Source organism: Camelus bactrianus, chromosome 5 (assembly GCF_048773025.1).
Source record: "Camelus bactrianus isolate YW-2024 breed Bactrian camel chromosome 5, ASM4877302v1, whole genome shotgun sequence".
NCBI classification, from domain to species: Eukaryota; Metazoa; Chordata; class Mammalia; order Artiodactyla; family Camelidae; genus Camelus; species Camelus bactrianus.
In genome coordinates, this window is record NC_133543.1 from 96,671,451 (window position 1) to 96,692,430 (window position 20,980).

Sequence of the window (20,980 nt, forward strand, 5' to 3'; positions counted from 1 at the left end):
TTATTTGTCCTAAATAAGACCTGAGTATCTGAACCGTGGGAGGAACTGCTAGCTGTTCACCAGCACCCACTCTCTCCAAATTCCTTTAAACAACAGGATTGGAGTTCCTGCTGGGACCGACTGGGCCACCCAGCCTGTCCTCTGGGATTCAGGGACAGGATGTGTCGTACACTTAGGAAGAATGAGCAAGTGTCCCCACTGCCCTTTCCCCCTTCTCACTGGCTGACAAGCCAAAGGGATGGTGACAGCTGGGGCAGCCATTCTGAATCGAGAGATGGGGTCTGTGTGCTGAGAGTGCAGAGCTGCGCTCTCCATCCTGGACCGTGACCTCTAGATTATAACATGAGAGAGAAGTGAACTTGTCACTTGTTTAAGCCACTGTATTTGAAGTCTCTGTATTACAACAGCTTAGGTGCACCCTGACCAAGTCTGCAAAGGAATCATATTAACTCTGTCTCTTGTTGTACATCTCACCTCCTCTGCCCCGTGACTCAGAAGGAATCACCCTTTAGCTATTATGTAGTGTGACAAACTCACAGAACACTAACCCCATCACTTCCCCTCTCCTTTCTCTTCCTTTACAAAGCAGGTTGGCCATCAAAGGGACGCACCTTATAACACGGGAAGAGTGGGAGGGAACTGAACACCAGCTTAGGAAAAATAACTAATGTTATTCCTATTACATAGGAATACACTAAATATACACATTAACAGATAGGCCATGCTAGAGTTGGATCTTAACATTTTATGTCTTCTGTTTATAGTGTCTGTTTCGCACTACAGAAGTGGATAATGGTCCACAATATCCATTCATTAATTCCAAATGAATGCCTCCTGCTTAGTGGCTCTATACTGAATACGAAAATGAGTAACCATGTGGTGACATGAGGGTAATGGGAGAGAACACCAGGCTGTACCAGCAGATGGTCTGAGTTCTCACCAGCTCTGTGACTTTCAGAGCGTTATGTACATCCTTCATGCCTTGGATTCCTTCTCTCTGAAACAGAGACAATAACACTACCTACTTCTTACCATGGTTGTTATGATTAAAGATCTTCACATGGGCAAAGCTTATGGTCAGTGAAGTATACAATAAGAACCCTCTGCATCACCACCACCATCATCATCATCACCATCACCACCACCATCATCATCATCGTCATCACCACCATCATCACCACCATTGTCTCAGTTTGGGTTGCTGTAACAGAGTCAAGCTGGGTGATTTAAACAATAAATTTTTCTTATAGTTCTGGAGGCTGCAAGTCTGAGACCAGAGGGTGGCAGCAGGGTAGGTTCTTGGTGAGGACCCTTCTCCGGGTTTACTTGCAGCTGCCTTTTCTCCACACCCTCACATGATGGAGAGAAAGCGCTGATCCCTTCATCTCCTTATGAGGGCACTAACCTTATAATGAGGGCTGCACCCTCATGACCTACACTAACCCTAATTACCTCTCACCTAAAGCTCCATTTCCAAACAGCATTTATAGGGGATGAGGGTTTCAACGTATGAATTCGGGAGGGACACAAACATTCAGTCCATAGCAACCAGTATCACCATCATCGTCATTACCATCGTCATCATCACCATCATCACTACCATCAGCAGCAACATCGACAACCAGCATGTATTTAACACTGGGTTCTGAATGAAACTTGGACTCGTGTGCGTCTGAGGAAAAGGCTCTGGGAAAGTGTGTCCCCTGAGAAAACAGCAGAGCCAAGATGCAAGCAAGAAGGTCATTTATAGAGTCTCCTCACTCAGCCTCTCTCATGTCAAAGCTTTGAAATAAAATTTTATTTAATTATTACTACTTTTAAAAATTATTGTTAGAATTTTAAAATGATGCCCAAATGAAAGTACATTTGTAATAAGGTGACTTGTATTATGTGCCATTTTGAATCATTCATGCCAGGTTATACTTTAAAGTGCTAGGCTCCAGGCTTTACTTAAAGTTGTAAAAAAAAAAAAATAAAATATATATATATTTATGGGTGAGTGAGTATGGCCATAATTCATAGGATTAAAAGACTTTTTTAAGTATAACCAGCAATTTATACAAGACACTGGTTAATATAATGGTGTAAAATATTCAAATTATAAAATCCTTTTTGGAAGCAAAATCTACAACTAAGCCTGTCAAATCTCTCCAAGAGCCTACTTTTGGCAGCAAGCAATCACCCTTTAGCAAAAAAAAAAAAAATTCTCATTGCATATGAAAACCACATCCGAACTGGACATGCTTTTTACTAGCCAGTTCCTGAATACCCATTGGTGGAACATGAAAATTAATCTGTGCTTTCCTTTGAAATTCTATTGGCACACATAGAATGCACAACTGAAATTCCCCATTTATTTAATCTCTTTTTCAGCGTCTATTGGATCACCTTTTTATAATCAGTTAGAATTGTATCACTTAATCTTCCATTAGTACAATTTCAACTCATCAAATACTAGTAAATCAATTGCTAAATTACTACAGAACTCATATACAATTGCCCAACACATCCAACCATTACTACCTAATGGATGCATCCTGATTAATGGCATTACTACAAACGCCAAAATAATTAATCACTTCTCTGTGCTGATGTGAGGGTAATGGGAGATTATAAATGCCCAGCTAATTGGGCTGAAGATGACTTTGTAACGTTAGGGAGTCAGGGAATCAGGCCTTCAGAGGCGCTAACACGAAAAGCTGTTGATTGACATGTTTACCTTCTTGGCTGCTGTGGACACGATCTTCAACTGCCTTTGTTCTATTACATCTCTTTGCTCTGCTTCGATTCAAAAATCCCACATTTAAGTGGCCACCGACAAGACTATCTGGTAATTTCAAGGTCATATGGAAAACGTTACCTGAATTTACAAGTGTTTGGTGAGATTTATAATTTGAAATGCATTTGCTTCTTGAATTATGCATAACAACTTTATGTTTCAGTGCAAGCATTTACTGCACTAAAAATAGAACTAGCCAGTGTATTTCAATGAAGCCCCAATGATGCACCATGATTTGAGCACAAAAACATTGGGAGGTACAGGGAGGTTGACTCAGATTCAGCCCGTCTGGTTGGGCTATTTCTAGCTCATTTTGGCATCCTCATCACAAGAACAGTCACACCCTCAGCCCTCAGGATGCTTGGAGGCAGCCTTACCTCCCTGCTCCACTTTCTGGAGCTCCAGAAGGTCTCCACCTCTAGGCCCCTCTTCTATCTGGATCACAAACACCTGGAATCAGCATTACCTGCAGAGTTTATTTAATAAACTGTTATTTCGGCTCTACCCTGACCCAGTGAATCAGAATCTCTGGGGATGTGGTCAAAGATGCCTGTGGGTTTACCAACTCCCCGAGATGTCTGACTGCCAGATATGGAAGCTACTGTCTTAAGAATGACCTCTTGGGAGGGGGGTGGGTGTAGCTCAGTGGTAGAGCATATGCTTAGCATGCACAAGGTCCTGGGTTCATTAAGAAAAGTAAATACATACATACATATACTGGAGACAAAAAAAGAAAGATTATAAACTCAAGGTCTTTAAACAAAATTAATCAATTAAAAAAGAATGACTTCTTTAATGCCAAGTTAAAAATACATGTACTTCAATAAGGACCTTACACAGGACGAATGTGTTTACCAGCTCCTTCCCTTCAACAGCTCCTCACTGCCACTGGGATCGTAATGTGGCCTCCACAGCCCAGCACATGAGGCCATCTGACCCAGCTTACCTCCCCACCACATCTCCACCTCTCTCACCCTCGCTCCCTTAGCTCCAGCTTCATGGCCTTGTTGCCGTTGTTCTGATATGATGCATTCTCTCCAGCTACAGGGCCTTTGCACATGCAGTTCCAGCTTTCCACCTGGAATGGTTTCCCCACTGCCTAGTTAATACCTCACCCTAGTCATGTTTCTTCAAGGTAGTGATCCCCACTGCTCCGAGGTTTTTATTATCAACTACAGTCATGGCACAGTGTGCTCATCACAGTTGTCACTTCCTATTTATCCATAGAATTATTTCTTTATTACCTGTCACCCCATTAACACATAAAATTCATGAGGGCAGAGAGTTTTGTTTGTTTTATTCATTGCTCTGTGGCCAGTGCCAAGCAGGGACCTGAGTAGGTGCTGAGTGAATATTTAGGGGAGAAAGGAAGGGAGGAGAGGAGGGCAAGTGAGCTGAGTGTTGTGCTCGCAAACACTGGATACAAGAGGGACAAAGTAGCAGAAAGAAACAGAGGACCCAGGAAGGAAAGCTGGTAGTGCTGGGGAGGTGCGGGACCAGCTTCCCTGGTCTCCTGCCCTAGCTGCCAGCCTCAGTGGACGCAGCTCCGTCCACAGAGCTAGGTGGCATTCACCCCCACCAGGAGCTGCCTAACACAGAGCCCCAAACCAATTTAGGTGGCAAGGCTCATTATAAACCATGCCTTGCGCCAGACCACAAACAACACCACCAGTCCTGCCTCGGGGGCTTACTAAGAAAGAATGAATTACAAGTTGTCCTTGTTCCCAATCAACTCTCTCCCGAAATTAAATTCTTTAGTTCAATGTGACCATCCGCTCAGTGGGCTGAAATAGGTTTCTTTTATCTGTCCCAGGACAGATTTCACTTCTGCTTCAGTCTTTACAGAAGTCCTGGGAATACTATCTGATCATCAGTTCTTTCTGTAGCTGTCAATGTAGCAAATTAAAAATCATCTCCTTTACAAACTTTACTGCTCAAAATCCCCATCTGACTCTGTCTAAACAGCCTGCCTTCACCACTGGAAAATCTAACCACAATCCCAGTGTGTACGAGGTCCAAAACAAAAGAAAACAAAACGAACCTTTATTCACCTGTTCACATCGGAAACAAAGAAGGAATGATTGAACAGGCCCAGTGGGGCTCCGTTTTCTCTAGCTGCCATTTCTAATGCTAATTGTAGGCTCGCCTGGTTAAGGGTCTGCCTGCCACCTCCGGAGAAGAGGGGGCTCCCAGTATGAAATTCAAGCTTTGGATTCAAGCTTGTTTGTAGAAGCCAATCACACTTTCATATTCTAAAGGAAATGCTTCTTAAAATACAGCTATCACCTTAATACAAAATTCATTCATTCATTTGCTGGTTGTTCCTGATTCGTGAATATTACATACAATAGTCTCCATATAAATACTAGCTTTATTTCCAACTCGAAAAATGCCATTTCTTTCCAAACTAATTGCTCAGTGTTGTGTACCCCTACATGTTCCCTCTCACGTGCTCCAAGCGTATCCTTTCGTACTTATCCGCCTATCAAGTCCTTTAAATCACGTAAGTGCAACGTATCTTTGCATTTCTGTATGTGTGAATCTATGTACAGATGTGCACCTGTGTTGGTGCATATGCACAAAGGAGCATCCGTGTATGTGCACATGCAACTATCTGTGCCTATTCATACACGAGTACACCTCTGTGCACATCTGTGTGTGATGGATGGACAGAGAGATGTGTGCCTCTACATACCTCAACAATGTATTCTCTAAAAGAAGACCAGATACACAAAATTTGAAACAAGCCCAAACCAAATGTTTCTGAGGGCCATCATTTTTTTTGCAGGAGATGGGTCTAGTTAAATTTCCAGGACAGCTGATTTTGACCCTTTATTTTCACCACCAAAAGCTACTCTGCAGTTCTCATCATGCTATCCACCACCTGTCACGACCTGCTTTTCTGCTGAAAAACTCAAGTCGCCACTGCCTACAAGCCAAATGCAAACTCCTTAACACAGTATGCAGCCCCCTTCACAGTCTAGCTTCTGCATCCTGTCCTTCCTAATTTTTCACGGTTTATTGGCATCTGCTGCTCCAGCCAGATTGGTCTGTTATTTAGAAGCACATGCATCCTTCCTCCCACATCACTGCTCACACCTCTCCTCTCATCCTGAATGTCTTTCCCTCTCACACCAACTCTGTATCTCAAGGCCAAGCTCAAGATATACCTCAAGTCCAAAGCTGAACTTTCCCCAACTTGGTGATTACTCTTCCATTCTGAATTCATGCAGCCCTTACACTGACTGTGTCATTCATCTGATATTCAATATACACTCCTTTGTCTTCTCATTTACCACTTTATGTGCAACAGCATCTCAAGATCATTAATACCCAAGAGGAGAAACAATTACTTATGAATATTTACAATCTTCCTCTTACTTCCACTTCCAATCGGGGAGGACTCTTACTTCTTGGGTCAGTTCCCAGGCAAGCTCTTTGTTGTGGAGAACCTAGGTAATGGGTCAGACAGAGAGAAGAACTAAAAACAACAGAGAGGCTACACTGACATGCAAAATAAAAGGCGGAAATAACAGGAAGAGAAAGGGAGGAAAAACTTCAAAGGCTGGGTGTTAGGATGAGATTTGGGGGAGCAGACGTTGAGAGTGGGAGAGAGAATTTCACAAAGTAACTGCCAAATACATGCAGACTATTAAGAGAGCAGCGAGGAGGAGGTAAGATTGATCAGATTTCTGCTGAACAAGAGAAATGCATTTTCCCTACTTCTTTTCATTTTCCCTCCAAAAAAAAAAAAGAAGAAGAAGAAGAAGATTTTAAGTGATTGTGATTCATTTTTTGGCTACTGGACTGTGTTTATTTGAATGTGACTTTATGAACAAGACTGAGCCACAGGATGACAACATGTATCTGGGTTACATAAGAAGCATGGAGCATGTCCTACTTGTCTGGAGGCTAAAACCCCTCAAAGTCAGGAGTTGGGATCTTCCATTTCTTTGTATCCTCAGTCCTGAACACAGCGTCCTATACATAGTAATTAATCAGTAAAGGGTTGTTGACGATAAACGAGGCTATGCATGGATAAGCAGGTGACGTAAATCCTGTTTTTTAACATGGTAGTGTTCCAGAGGCTGTCATCTGTTACTAGTGATGCAGCCAAACAGTATTTGTCAGTGTATTCTTTAAGGAGCTTTTCCATTTGTCTACCAAGCAAATAAAACTTTTGTAGGTCAAATTCACAATTATGGCATTAAAACAGGACAGCCAAGAGAGCACTGTGCTTGTTAAGGATGCATGTGAACACCAAAAATATCATGGCATTCAGAACCCAAATGTCAGAGAGAGCATTAGAGAGAAGAAAGTAAGAGTATCTCTTTAAAATGCAGTCCTAATTATTTATATTCCTCACCAAAAACTGGACAACTTTCTCCAGCTGACATGCCCTACTTGAGTCCATTTACTTGCTACTCTCAGTTTTATACCCAAGATCTTGGTGAAAAACAATTACAATTACCATGACTTTTGTGTCAAAATCAAATGATCATCTCTAAAGCATCCCTGATAGGTTTTCAAAATATTTATCTATTCTGGAAAACCCTTTGCTCCATTCTCACGGAATAATTTGACCTCATAAAAAAAGTCTAAGATATGACTGGGACATTGTGCTGTACACCAGATATTGACACATTGTAACTGACCCTACTTCAGTTTAAAAAAAAAAGTCCATGATAAAAGGAACTTAACAGTCTATCTTCAGGATACTACAGTGGGAAAGCAAAATAATTTAAGAGAAAAAGATGGAAATAGAATTGAGGTTGTAGTCTTCTGGAATATGGATGTTCTTTGCATAACATTAAAATGAGAGAAATGTCACATGAACACGACAAGGTGACAAGGACCATGAGGGCAGCAACCACGTGTTCATTATCCATCCTCCTCTCGCCATTTTACTTCCATTTTACTTCCGCTCTGATGTGCAAACTCAATGATACAATGAAACCACCACATTCATCATTACTTTGAGGTGTAAACGCAATATTGTAATTAAACCACTTTAAATATCTTCAGCTTAAAGAGATTTTTACTATCCTGTTTTTCTGGAAACTGTTAATGACCACTCTTCTCCTCAAGGAGATCCCTTAATGTTTCAGATTGTTAAGGATGTCTCTAAGACATACAGGTAAATTTCAAATTGGATCTAGCTAAAAGCCTCTGCCCAAACGTTGATGGAAGGGGAAGAAGGCACAATTCCAAAGATAAACGGGCTATCATGAGTGAAAACTGGAAGACAGAAGGACAAATTGATAATATATTTTAATTTGTCATTAAAATGTTCAAACACATTGATCCAGTAAATTCCACACCTGGGAATTTACCTAGGAATTCAACCCAAATAGATCACCAGAGAAGATACAAAGATGAGGTTACCAAGACATTTGAAATTCTGTTTAAAGAGGCAAAAGAAAGGAAGGAAGGGAGGAGATAACTGCTTAACAATAGCATATGGATTAAATAAATCATGGTGCATTGATTCAGGGGAAAAAATACACCGTCATTAAGAAGAATACAAAGTTTTATTTATTAATGGAAAAAATGTCAGTGATATAGTGAGAGAAAAAAAGCAAATAACCAGACACCACACGAATGTGTTCTTCTTTCCAAAGAAGCAGGTGTGTACACGCACACACTGTCAAACGAAGAAACGTGTCTGGAAGGAAACACTGCAAAGTGCACAGTACACACTGATGCTCAGCGGATGGATGGAGAATTACAGAAAGTACATCTCAGTTGTTCTTATTTCTTGTATATATTACTTTTATGAGAAGAAATAGACAATAGAGCCTTTCTTATTTTCCGAAGGAGAGTAAATTGGAAAATCATCATCTGGTAAGAGAAAACCATACTCCCTTGGGTTTATATATTTAGCCTTGATGATCTCTCTCTCCTTCTCCTTCCCTCTCTCTCTCTCTCTCCCCTCCTCCCTCTCTCCCTTCTCTTCCCCTTAGAAAGAAGAAACAGAAGAAAAGCTATGGAGGAGCAGAACAGTGGCTGTAAAACAGGCAATTAAAGAATTTGCTTTCTCAGTTGAAATCTGCACTGACAGAAACTAAGAAAAGCTTTCAAAGGAAAACTGGCAAAGTCCGGAGAAGGTTTGTCTCTAAGTTAAAAGAAGCAGGGAAAGTTTCTTCTCACTATTTTGACCAAATTTTGTGGATAAGATTCGGGTTAGAATTCACTAGCTTGGTTACGTAACAAGGTACTTACTTCTTTCCAGAGTTAATAAGGAATTCCTGAACATACAAAAATAAGTTTCTTTCTTAACTTTTCACAATGAATCTATACATAAAATGCACTAGATTTATTTTTTAAATAAGGGACTGAGAGCGAGGGAGAGAAAATAAGGCAGAATGGGGCAGGGGAGAAAGGGAGGATTTATGGTTACAATGGCATACCTTCAGTTTGCTTCCAGAAACCCAGCAAACCTCTCAGCATAATGCATGAGGCCCACATGATAGGAGAATCACCTGCAGCCTCTTTGTTCTCCTTTTTTATTTATTTCTTTTTATTGAGGTATAATTGACATATAACATTATGTCAGTTTCATGGATGCAACAAGATAATTTGTTATTTGTACATACTGCAGAATGATCACCACAGTCTAGTTAACATCCATCACCATACATAGTTATAAATTTTTTTTCTGATAAGAAATTTTAAGATCTCCTGTCTTAGCAACTTTCAAACAGGCAAGACAGTATTATTAACTTCAGTCGCCACACTGTCCACTACATCCCCAGGGCTGACTTCTTCCATTTCACACTCCCCCTCACACCCTACCCCCCATCTCTGGCCACCAGCAATCTATTCTCTGTAGACCAGCAATCTATCTGTCTACAAAGCCTGGCTCCAGGGACTGTCTTGAAGGGTAGAAAAAGTTATCTCATTAATCTTAGATCACCTGCCCCAGTTCCATCACAACCTGGCCAACCAATGCTCAGTGGGGCCTGGTGAACATTAGACTGTCAACTCTAGGGACCATGTGTGTTTAGAACGAAAAAAAAATTTTTAATAGTGCCTGGTTTATCACCACAATCAATAGGCACCAATAAATAAATGATGCTGACCATGACAATATTTAGGAAGACAGCTGAGCACTGAAGTTCAAACTAACAACCAAAAATTCCTAATATTAATTACAAATAACAGAAAAATCAAAAAGAATAATCTTGATTGATAATAACATTGAAATGTGGTTTCAATTTAAGTAAAACTTATTTTGAACAGAAATCTCCCAACTGGGCAGATATGGCTAAAATAATTTTATCTAAATTATGCCATTTGGGACAGCCTTACTTATACTCCGCTTTTGCTCTTTTCCAACTCCTGACTTTTATTTGAACATTCACAAGTTTCTTTCTCCCCTGTTGCAGGGAGTTCAATAGACATATTCAACTGTGGTTTTAAGATGACCATGAAAAGGTGAAATATTTGCATTTCCTTTGTTAAATTTTAAGCTTTTAGCGAAAGAAGATGTTAATGATTCTATAGCTGGTGTCCTTTCCCAACTTTCTTTGACTATTTTACCCGGGGCTCCCCAGGCAAGAGATCTTAGAGGACAAAGTGCAAAATGCAGCATTCCCAAAAGAATGATGAAAAGTTTCTCTTTCTCTTTTTTCTTCATCTGATCCCCTAAAATACTCTTAATGTAACACAGAGGGGAAGTTTAAATGTCACAGAGGTGGGTTGTGAAAACTTACAAAGGATTCTTAAGATTGACACTTAGAACTGGAAATTTTCCTCACATGGCATCTACTTAGCAGAATAACTGTCACACGTGAACAAAATGTAATCCCTCGGTTGACCATGGGATCATCATGGTGCAAGGAGCTATGACATGGTCCCTTCTCTCTAGGAATTTATAGGCTAATTAAAGATATAAAATCAGCATACCAAAAAATCGAAGAGAATAGGGAATATTCCGACCCCGAGTTGTGTGATGCTGGCTGCAAAAGTGATTGTCAAAGGAGTTGGTGAGACTTAAATGCCTGCAAAGCAAGGATTTAATAATGGAGTTGTTTGAAGGGGAAGGAGACAGGGCTGGGGGAAATGATACTAGCTATACAGAGTGAGAAACAAGGGGGAAACTTCCAGGGTTTGGGTTAGAGGAATGTCTGTAAAGGGTGACCAGCAATCTAAACCACAAGATTCAGAAGGAGGAAAAGACAGCCCCACCCAAAATGGCTGGAAGACTTACATATAAGGCATGACACCACGAAACTCCTAGACAAGAACAGAGGCAAAACATTCTCTGACATAAATCATAGCAATATTTTCTCAGATCAGTCTCCCAAGGGAAAAGAAATAAAGGCAAAAATAAACAAGTGGGACCTAATCAAACTTACAAGCTTTTGCACAGCAAGGAAACCATCAACAAAACAAAAAGACACCCTACAGACTAGGAGAACATATTTGCAAGGGATGCAACTGACAAGAGCTTAATTTCTAAAATACACAGTTCATATAACTCAATATCAAAAAAAAAAAAAAAATCAACCCAATCAAAAATGGGCAGAAGACCTAAATAGACATTTCTCCAATGAAGACATCCAGATGGCCAAAAGGCACACGAAAAGATGCTCCACATTGCTAATTATTAGAGAAATGCAAATCAAAACCACAACAGGTATCACCTGATAGCAGTCAGAATGGCCATCATCAAAAAGTCTACAAATAGTAAACGCTGGGGAGGGTGTGGAGAGAAGGGAGCCCTTCTACACCGTTGTTGGGAACGTCATTTGGTGCAGCCACCATGGAAAATAGAATGGAGGTTCCTTAAAAAATTAAAAATAAACTTCCCATATGATCCAGAAAGCCCACTCCTGGGCACATACCCAGAAAAGACAAAAACCCTAATTTGAAAAGATACATGTACCTGAATTATGTTCACAGCAGCACTATTTACAGTAGCCAAGACATGGAAGCAAACTGTGTCCATCAACAGATAAATTAATAAAGAAGATGTAGTATATATGTACAATGGACTATTACTCAGCTATAAATAAGAATAAAATATTGCCATTTGCAGCAACATGAATGGACCTAGAGATTATCATACTAAGTGACTGAGTGAAGTAAGTCAGACAAAGACAAATATTATACGATATCACTTATACATGGAATCTAAAGAACAATACAAATGAACCTATTTACAAAACAGAAACAGACCACAGACACAGAAAAAAAAATTATGGTTACCAAAGGGGAAGGGAGGAGGAGGGATAAATTAGGAGTATGGGATTAACAGATACTCACAACTATATATAAAATAGATAAAAAGGGTTTACTGCATGGCATAGGAAACTACAGTCAATATCTTTTAATAACCTATAATGGAAAAGAATCTGAAGAAGGATATATACATATATTTGTAGGTGTAACTGAATCACTTTGCTGTACACCTGAAACTAGCACCATACTGTAAATTAACTACACTTTCATAAATTTTTTTTTGAAGCAGGGTTTCTCTGAGCAAGTAGGTAACAAGAAGAATCGGTAAAGCCAACACGCTGGATTTTTTGATCAGAAGGAGATTTAATGATGAGGCTATTCTGGGCAGTCTGTGTGTTTGTAGGCACTGAAAAGAATTTCAGGAGATTTGGGAATCCATGTAGAGTCAAATCTTTAACTGGTTGTTTTCTCCTACACAACTCCAAGTGGGGAGAGTTAAAATGAGGTCTTGAGGGAAAGATTTGGCCAACGGAGTCATGGAGAGAATGGGAGGACGAGGGAGGTCCAGGTGGGGGTGGGACAGGTAGTGGGTGGACAGAGCAGAGGTCCACCGTGTAGAACTGAGGGGTCATCTGCCTACGGGCAGGTGATGAGAGGATAAAAGCCTAGAGGAGTCCAATGAGGCTTTCACCCTAAGGGAATGGTGACCTCCTGCAGCTTTCCAACACAGAGGCCCCCATCCCTGAGATCGTCCATCACAGCAACGACTCCAAGCAACTGCATGTAAAACCAAAACAAAAAATGATCTTCCTTAAGACAGGCAAACCACAACTGCATTTCACAGCAATTCCACCTTAACAGTGAATCTTTCCTACTCGGGAAGCCAGACCACTGGGTGAACGGATCTTCAGGTAGCTACTGAGGACCTCGGATGCCTCCTTTGGAGCAGATGATGCTTAAAAAAAAGGTTGAGTTAGTTCTTTACCCCAAAACACTGCATAAAGCGAATCACATATCTGGAAGAGACATATTTAGGGAAAAATAGAAGGGATAATTAAGAAGAGAGCAGAAAAGTCAAAACTAGGTGACAGCACAGGAGGAAAGAGGTTGGTCGCCTGAGGCACAGAGGGAAGAGGTACACGTGGTGTAAACTGTTGCATCATCTCTTTCTATGAAACAGTGTAAATATTCATAAGGCAATGGTAATGAAGGAAAACTGAAAAATTAAATGGTGTAGCGCTGAAATAGGTCAAATATAAATACATTGTCATCTGGAATGTGTAGAATATTAAAATCAGGTTCCTGGCAATAAACTTTATTTAAAAAGAACATTTATGTAAAGTTGAGGATGGTTACCAAGTTTGTTTCTCAAAGACACGGAGGGGCTCCTCTGTTGCAGGAAACACTAAAATACCTTGTGCCCTCAGTTACGTATTGGAAGCTACGGAGAGTGAGGGGGAGAGAGGAGACAGTCGACTTCTGAGAAGGCTTCCAGTTTCTTTCTAAGAAGGCACAGCAGTGACTAAACACAGCAGCACAATTCTGGAACTTTCCTCTCCCTGCGGCATGGAGGTCTTCTCCCACCTGCACTGGCCTCCCTTTATTCATCTGCTGGATGAACCCCGTTGTAGTCGTCAAAAGTCGTCTTTAGGTTCTTAGCTAAAATGTCCTCATGTCCGGTATTGTAAAAAAGTAATTATTTTAAGAAGCTGATTTTGAAAAAAAAATTAAAGTCGCAAAAAGAGAGTTAAACACAAATCAACCTAGTAAGCATAAGGCTTCCACAATGATTACAAAAGAGAAGCCTTGTTTCTTTTTTTTTCCCCCAGGGTGGGGAAGGAGGTAATTAGGTTGGTTGGTTTGTTTTTCTAATGGAGGTGCTAGGAATTGAATCCAGGACCTCAGGCATGCTAAGCACATTCTCTACCTCTAAGCTATATGCTCCCCCTCCAGAAACCTTGTTTCTTTAAGATAAAAAGATTTTTTAAAAGGAGCTGGCAGTGTGTAGGTGTCACCAATTTATCATCACGAGGAAGCCAGCCACTGTCCCTCAGAAGGAGCTTGTGAAACAAGATGGCTATCTTTAAAAAGAGTAACACGGGGCAGGGCACAGCTCGGTGGTAGGGCACATGCTGAGCACGCACACTGTCCTGGGCTCCATCCCCACTACCTCCATTTAAAAGAGAAAAAGTTCTCATCACAGGAAAAAGAGTAACATTAAAAGATGGTGAGCCTGTCCCAAAGCCACACAAAACAGAAAGCTCTAGTTAGGAAATTTTAAAAGAGATCATCAGATCATAGATTTTCAAAATGGAAAATAGTGGTTTTCAGAAATAAAGGATCAAAATCCTTGTCTCCTCATTATAACCTAAGGTATAATTTCTGAGAAAGAATTCCTTAATTTAGTTATGAACATATCAAATTAACTTTTTGGAAATTATTCCTCTAAGGAACAATATATTCCAACCAAAGAGACATGTTTTTCCATAAAATTTTTTGTTAGCAAAACGAACACAGGTTCTGCTGGAGTTCATAAAATTTCTTGTATCTCAGAAGAATAAATTAACACTACTGCCGGAAAAATCTTTCTCTGTTAATCTTCATCCCTACTCCCAACGTTAGTCTAAAGTCACAGCTATGTTACAACCAAAAGTAGTATAAAAGGTAAGATAACATTTCAAATGTATGTCTTTTGGTAACATTGACATTGTAAAGAGTAGTGACAGTAGTGACAGATGTGGAAGCAAACAATAGTAACTCATAATGCATTAGGCAATAAAATTTAGATTTAACTGTTGACAATACTTTGTCACACAATTTCTAACAGATAGTCTAGTATCCATATTAATAGTGAAAAATCGGTCCAAAGTTGAATAATGCCCCCCTTTTTCCCAGCATGCCCATTCCCCAAGCTGATTTTGCCTCATCTCTCCGACCAACAAAATCCCTGCCTCCCCCAGTTGGATTTCCAAAGATTGGGACATGACATTATCATCAGAGAAGGACCAAATATAAAACACAATATAAATTACACAGAGGTGGGCATTTCATTTTACCAGTTTATCTTCATTATGATATTTGCATCAAACACAAATCTTGGAGAATGTCTGAATGTTTCCATTAAATGTAGCAAAATATTTGGTGGACCACAGAAAAAAATAGTGACAGTAACCAAAATCATCCCTAACATGCGTAATTTATTCTTTCACCTCCAATTTCATCAAATCCTTCCAACACCCCTGAGAGACAGAGGCTGCCCCTACCCCATAATCCACCCCCTATCCTCCAGGTGCGGACTGATGGGATATGTGATTGGCAGAAGAAGGTATTCACAGCAGGATGCAGTAGGCCACTTGGGTGCATTGGACTGGGATGGGCACAGTCTAGACTTGAGCTTGTGTCTTTGAGTTGAGGCTGCATGATGGAAGCAAGGTGGAATAAAGAAGGTGATGATATCAACCTGCTAAGGGGCCAGAGTTACAAGTCCCAGTCCCAAAGGCACTCGACACGGGGTGAAGGATGAAGACAAATGTCAGGGCACAGTCCGAATACTAAACCAGGAGAACGTCCTCTGGAAACTGCCCAGGTGAGCCCTTGAGGGGAGCAGGAGATGGAGGGGGTAGGAGGGGGCAGGGAAGCACACTTTTCTAAAGCTTATTTCTCCTCCAGGGCAGAGAAATCTGAAAACAAATCATTGGACACATAGTAGTTGAGAGAAGGTTAAATTAGAGACTTCACCATGTTTCAGAAAAAGTGAAAACTCAGAAGTGACCCATGGAGGAGGGGCGGTGTGGGGAAGAGAGACTTCAAAGTGCATTGTGAGCCCCTTCCCCTCAAGTTTAATCTGAGACACAGGCTCAGAAGTGGTAAATTGCTTGCTAAGGTGCTGAGCCCAGGACCCTGGGTCAGGCCAAGATCAAGCAGAAACCAAGGCTCTTCTCAGACACCAGCATTCCATGCCTCGAGTTGCCCACAACTCCTGGAGAAAAAAGACTGAAGAGGCAAAAATGGAGCTGAGGTTCAGAGCATGAAATGCCAAAGATCAGACACCGATGATGCTCTGGCCAGGGCTGGGGTACAGCTTCCAGGTTCCAGAGCCCAAACTTTTTCCATTTTGAGCCACACTGGAAATATTATCTTAGAAGGCAATTTTGATTATAAGCCAAATCTCACCTAAAATGGAGGGAATTCGGTTGATGGCTAGAATTCAGATTATCTGGGCAAAATTCCTTCTATACTGTCTCTAAACACCAAGCCCAGGTGGGGTTGAATCAGATGCAGTTTTGGATACAGGATCTGCATAACTCACCGATGAAGTGATTGTGCCCCAAGGCGAGCATCTCCTCCAAGAGGACGAGGCCCCCGGGGGCCTGGAGGAGGGTCATGCTGCGGCCATCAATGAGGGAGCACTGCTGAAATCCCGTGGCCGTGACCTTCCACAGCAAAATCAGCGAGGCTGCGGCATCTTGCCGAATTCTGAAAACAGGAACAAAGTAAACAGAAAGCCTCTTACAAAAAATTCATCTTAGGATGAATCAGGCCATCAAATGAAACATAGAAATAAAGACAACACATACATCCACAAAGGTACTAAGAAACGGATGAAAGATCTTCCAAACAGGTGCCTGCTCAGAGCGGGCATTCCCCCAACTTGTTGGAAACGCTATCTCCCCACTTGATCAAAAATACACCACAAAATCACTAACAGATAACTCATCTGTGGGCAACCATGTTAATCAATAATAAAAGGGTATATTGAGTTTAGAGATGACTCCTTCCATATTCATACATATAAAGAGTCCTGCTTGAATTTATTATAAATGTGTGTGCATCCCCAAACCACCGGAGCTGTGCTGCTAAAATGAGTCAAAGTGTGTCTCCTCCCATGCTTCAGGCTTCCCCATTTTTTTCTTGTTCTCCGGATAAAATTCAAAGAACGAGATGCCACAGAAGACTAGTCCAGCTCGGCCTCACCTCCCTCTCAGCCTCAAATCTTGCAGCTCCATCCTTGCTACCCGGTGCCCCTGCAACAAAGAGCTACTGTCGCTGCCCAGGTCAGGCGCTATCCTGACTCTCAGCCTTTGCCTCCTCCTCCACCAGGGAGATGCGTCATTTTCCAAGGCTTAGCCCACTATCACCTCTCCTCTGAGATCTCCCCTGAGCATCTTTCCAGCATCTGGCAGCTGCCCGCCCATCCTCTGTGCAGCTGAGGAAATGCGTGTCAGTGCTCAGAGCTGCGCGCAGCACAGAGCTCCTGGCTTGCAGCAGGGGGCTCGATAAAGGGCTGATAAATGATCAAGTTCACGGATAAGGAAAATGAAGGGGCTAGGAGCCCTCCCAAGTGAATTCAGCACCCAGAGATCATTAAGCACTCCCATCATACTCAGCCTGGGTCACAATCTGCTATTTCTGTCCAGCTCTGCAGCCTAAAAAAGTCTTGAGGAATTTCAAGTTTGTTGAAAGGAGGGGAAAATAAGGCATTTAAAAGGAAAGATCAGAACTATTCAGAAAGACTTATTAATGTAAAACAATATGACCTAGACAGGAAAAAACTGGCAGATGGTTTCATAAACATAAATGATCCTTATTTCTCTGAAATCAGCTCTGGATGGTGGGGTTTCGTCTGTAGTGCGAGCAACAAAACGCTTAGCACAGGGCTCCCCCTGCTGGTAGAACTCAAAGCTGCCTGGCATGCCACGTCTTTCCCAGGGTCGGGACTTCCTCCTGGTGCCCAGAGCTCACTGCCCATCCTGGCCCTTCCCTCCACATGAGTTCAAGGGAGGGGGCAGGGGATGTAGGGGTGATGAACAAGTCCCCTCTTCCAAATATTGTCAGGGGCTGGCTCCACTGTTTAGAAGGCAAGGTGGGCAAAAATGATCCTGTGTCAGTGAAGAGTGGGTCTCCGGTGCCCACCGCCCTCTGACCATGGCGCGGATGCAGCACTGGTTAACCAGGCCAGGGTCACCTGTCCCCCAGTCTTCCAAAGCGCCTGAGGATTAGACAGCAAACGCCTATTTGGTTGCATGAGGGGTTGGGTGGGGAGTGGCAGTTAATAGCAACAGAGGAGGGTCGACAGTGGGAGCCACCATGTCTGGGGTGCTGCCTCCACCCCCACTCCCCAGCAACTCACCAACTCACAGCACCTGGTGCCCCGCAGGTGCCCAGTCAGCACTGCTACCCTTTGCATCCCCCATCCCCACCAGTGACAGTGGGCAATTACGTAATTTGAAGGAGCTTAAATTTAAAACAAAACAAAACACTCTCTTCTCACCTGTTTGTTTTTAAAGAGAAAATTGCAATGTTCGGATTTTCAATTTGGGGTAAGTTATGCATACGAATTTAACCAATGGTCCACTGAAATCTTAAGAAGCCAAAGAATTTTGGAAGCAAAGGTCATTTGGGGAAGTGAAGGGTCTGGCTGCAGATCTTACCTAAAGCACCTGGGTTTCTTATCTACCACGTGACCCCTCCCGCCCCGAGTCCACTTCCACGTCTCCAGCCTCACTGGAATCAGCTCCTCTGAGACAGCTCCCTCTAGTGTTTGAGTGACATAGGCCACGTCTATCCGTTCAGGATTCTCACTGGACTGACAGTTACAGCCCAGCTGCGTGATTAGACACCACCGGGCATCTAGTCACAGTATCAATCGCGACAACGTTTAACTGAGAGTTTCCTTACTTGACTGAGGTGTTCTGCGGCACTTCAAAGGTCACCAGACGGCCACCCGCAGAGCTGTTAGAACTGGCATTCCCACAGGCGATATCTGGAGTCACCTGGGGAAGAAAAAGAGCAACAATGACAAAAAGACAAGTTATGAGGGTTAATCAGAGTACAGGATAGTATTAGAAAGCAAAATTCCACGAGCTGCAGCCACTCCATTCCTTTGGATGACACTGGGGACAGTGCCCTGAGCGGAGAAGTGAAAACTCACAAACTCAAAAGAAAATAAAAACTTGGCCATTTGAGCTTCTGAAATGTGAAAGGTCTGCTGAGATCAGTCTAGGAATTACTGGGGTGACTAAAACTGCCGACAGGATGGTGCAGGGACAGGGGAAGATGTGCTTCCCCACCCGGCAGGCTGCTCTGCTTTCTGCTCAGTCTGCGGGTAACGAGGGACTGAGCACTTAGAGGACAAGGAGGTGGCTGTTAAGGACTGGTTTCCAGGCAGAGGAGAGTGAGCCTTCCGGCGAGCAACAGGCAGGACGTGTCTGGTCTGGATGGCCCTGCTCTGTGCGGAGGTGGGCTCAGGAGCACACACTAAGGCCAGGTAGCTGGGAGCTGCCCTTTCTTCCCCTGTGGACCACACTTTCATTCTTAACTAACATGTTCCGGAAAGTATTATACTGATGGGTACCAAAAACGGAGCTCAAGGTGGGAAATTGTGCTGATCAGGTAGCATACTGCTGATACCTGAGCTCTGTCCATGAGGTGCTTCTGACTCATTTATTCATTCATTCCTCATGCCATCCCTGTGCACACCCCTGAGAGTCAAAATAAAAGGGTATTAAAAGTAGCCGTCTTGGGGGAGGGTATAGCTCCAGGGTAGAGTCTGTGCTTAGCATGCATGAGGTCCTGGGTTCAATCCCCAGCACCTCCATTAAAATAAATAAATAAACGTAATTATTTCCCTACCAAAGGAAAAAGAAAAAAAAAATTTTAAGCATCCGTCATCACTGAGAAAACACAGAAATTCTCAGCACTTTCACTCCACTCCCACTGCGTAGAACTTATTGTCCAGAAATATATTCACGGCTCCCTCCGACACTTCTAACCTGCTTCTTAAACAGGCGAACAAATAACAGAGTGACAAGAAGATGAGTTGTTTCTTTTTTACGTTTATGGACTGTAGGATAGCATGTCTTTACAGAAATAGATTGAAATGGCGGGTTGGGGGAAATTTTCTTTAAAGGATACCTCCTTGGTAAACGTGGAACCAAATCTAGTTCACATTCAAGAAGTGAGTCCTTCAGCAAAGAGGTATTAAAATCGTAACTTCAAAGCCCCTATTATAAGTCTCAAATTAGAACAGGTAGAAGAACTGCCCTGCAGGCTAAATGGGGCCTTCACAAATTGTGTGGCAATGAAAAAAAAAAAAAAAAAGTGGGTCAACTGGTTATAATTACCCAAGAAAATAAAACAAGAAATGCTGCCTTACCTCTTTGATAACAAGAAGCAAAGTTTCTAGACATATTCTTAGACTCTAAAAATGCTACACAAAGATCTATATGGTTTTTTTTTTTTCATTTAAGCTACAAAACCTGTAATAATCTACAACCACAGGTCTATAGGGGGGTCTTATAAAGGATAAGATACGGAATGGAATTACCCTCTGCCCATGTCACCTCAAATTCATGATTTTGATTTGTTCTTCAGTTCTCCTAATAAGCAAATTTATATTTTATGTCAACTTTTAAAGGTCTGCTGGAAAATCCTCAAAAATGAGATTTTTGATGAGTTTGAAAATACAATAAGCCAAACCCAGACTGGACAAGATTCAATAAACAGAATTTGCTGCTGCCAAAATGAATAAAATTTGGAAATATCATTCTCAAATGCATCGCCAAAAAGATTTTTAAAATCAGTGATGGCTTTTTCCCCCCCTAATTCCCATTAAAGGGCTGCAAGTTACAAAAAATAAAACCTAAACAGTAACAAACAAATAAAAAATGGAGCATAAAAGTCTATGAAGGAAAATTAGGTCAATAATGGAGGGTCTGTGATATGCTTGTTTCTATGACTCTTCACTGAGCTGCCTGCCCCCAAGTCTAAGATTATCTCACAGAAATGTATGTGGATATCGTTCCAGAAAATAATTTCATTCATTTTCTTTTCTTGTTTACTCTTCTCATGGCGCAAAACAATCATAACTGAAAAGTCTGTTTTGCATAAACGAGACAGAGTTCCTGTACACAAATGCAGACAGGAAAGAAGTTAGGCGTATCATTTCGTTCAATGTGGAAGTTATTCCATTTTTACTGCTGATATCAGAACCACGGAAGCTATTTTAACTGTACT

The 20,980-nt window shown here is 41.8% G+C and overlaps 1 protein-coding gene across 2 annotated transcripts in view; it reads right to left on the reverse strand.

Moving 5' to 3' along the window:
• Positions 1 to 20,980, reverse strand: part of DNER (delta/notch like EGF repeat containing) — a 264,365-nt gene that overhangs the window by 130,805 nt on the left and 112,580 nt on the right. For both annotated transcript variants that reach the window (XM_074364443.1, XM_074364442.1), the window contains exons 3-4: positions 18,644 to 18,738; positions 16,275 to 16,441 (exon numbers count right to left, since the gene is read on the reverse strand). In XM_074364443.1, the coding sequence (XP_074220544.1) occupies positions 16,275 to 16,441; positions 18,644 to 18,738 (262 nt within the window). The remainder of the gene's footprint in view (positions 1 to 16,274; positions 16,442 to 18,643; positions 18,739 to 20,980) is intronic.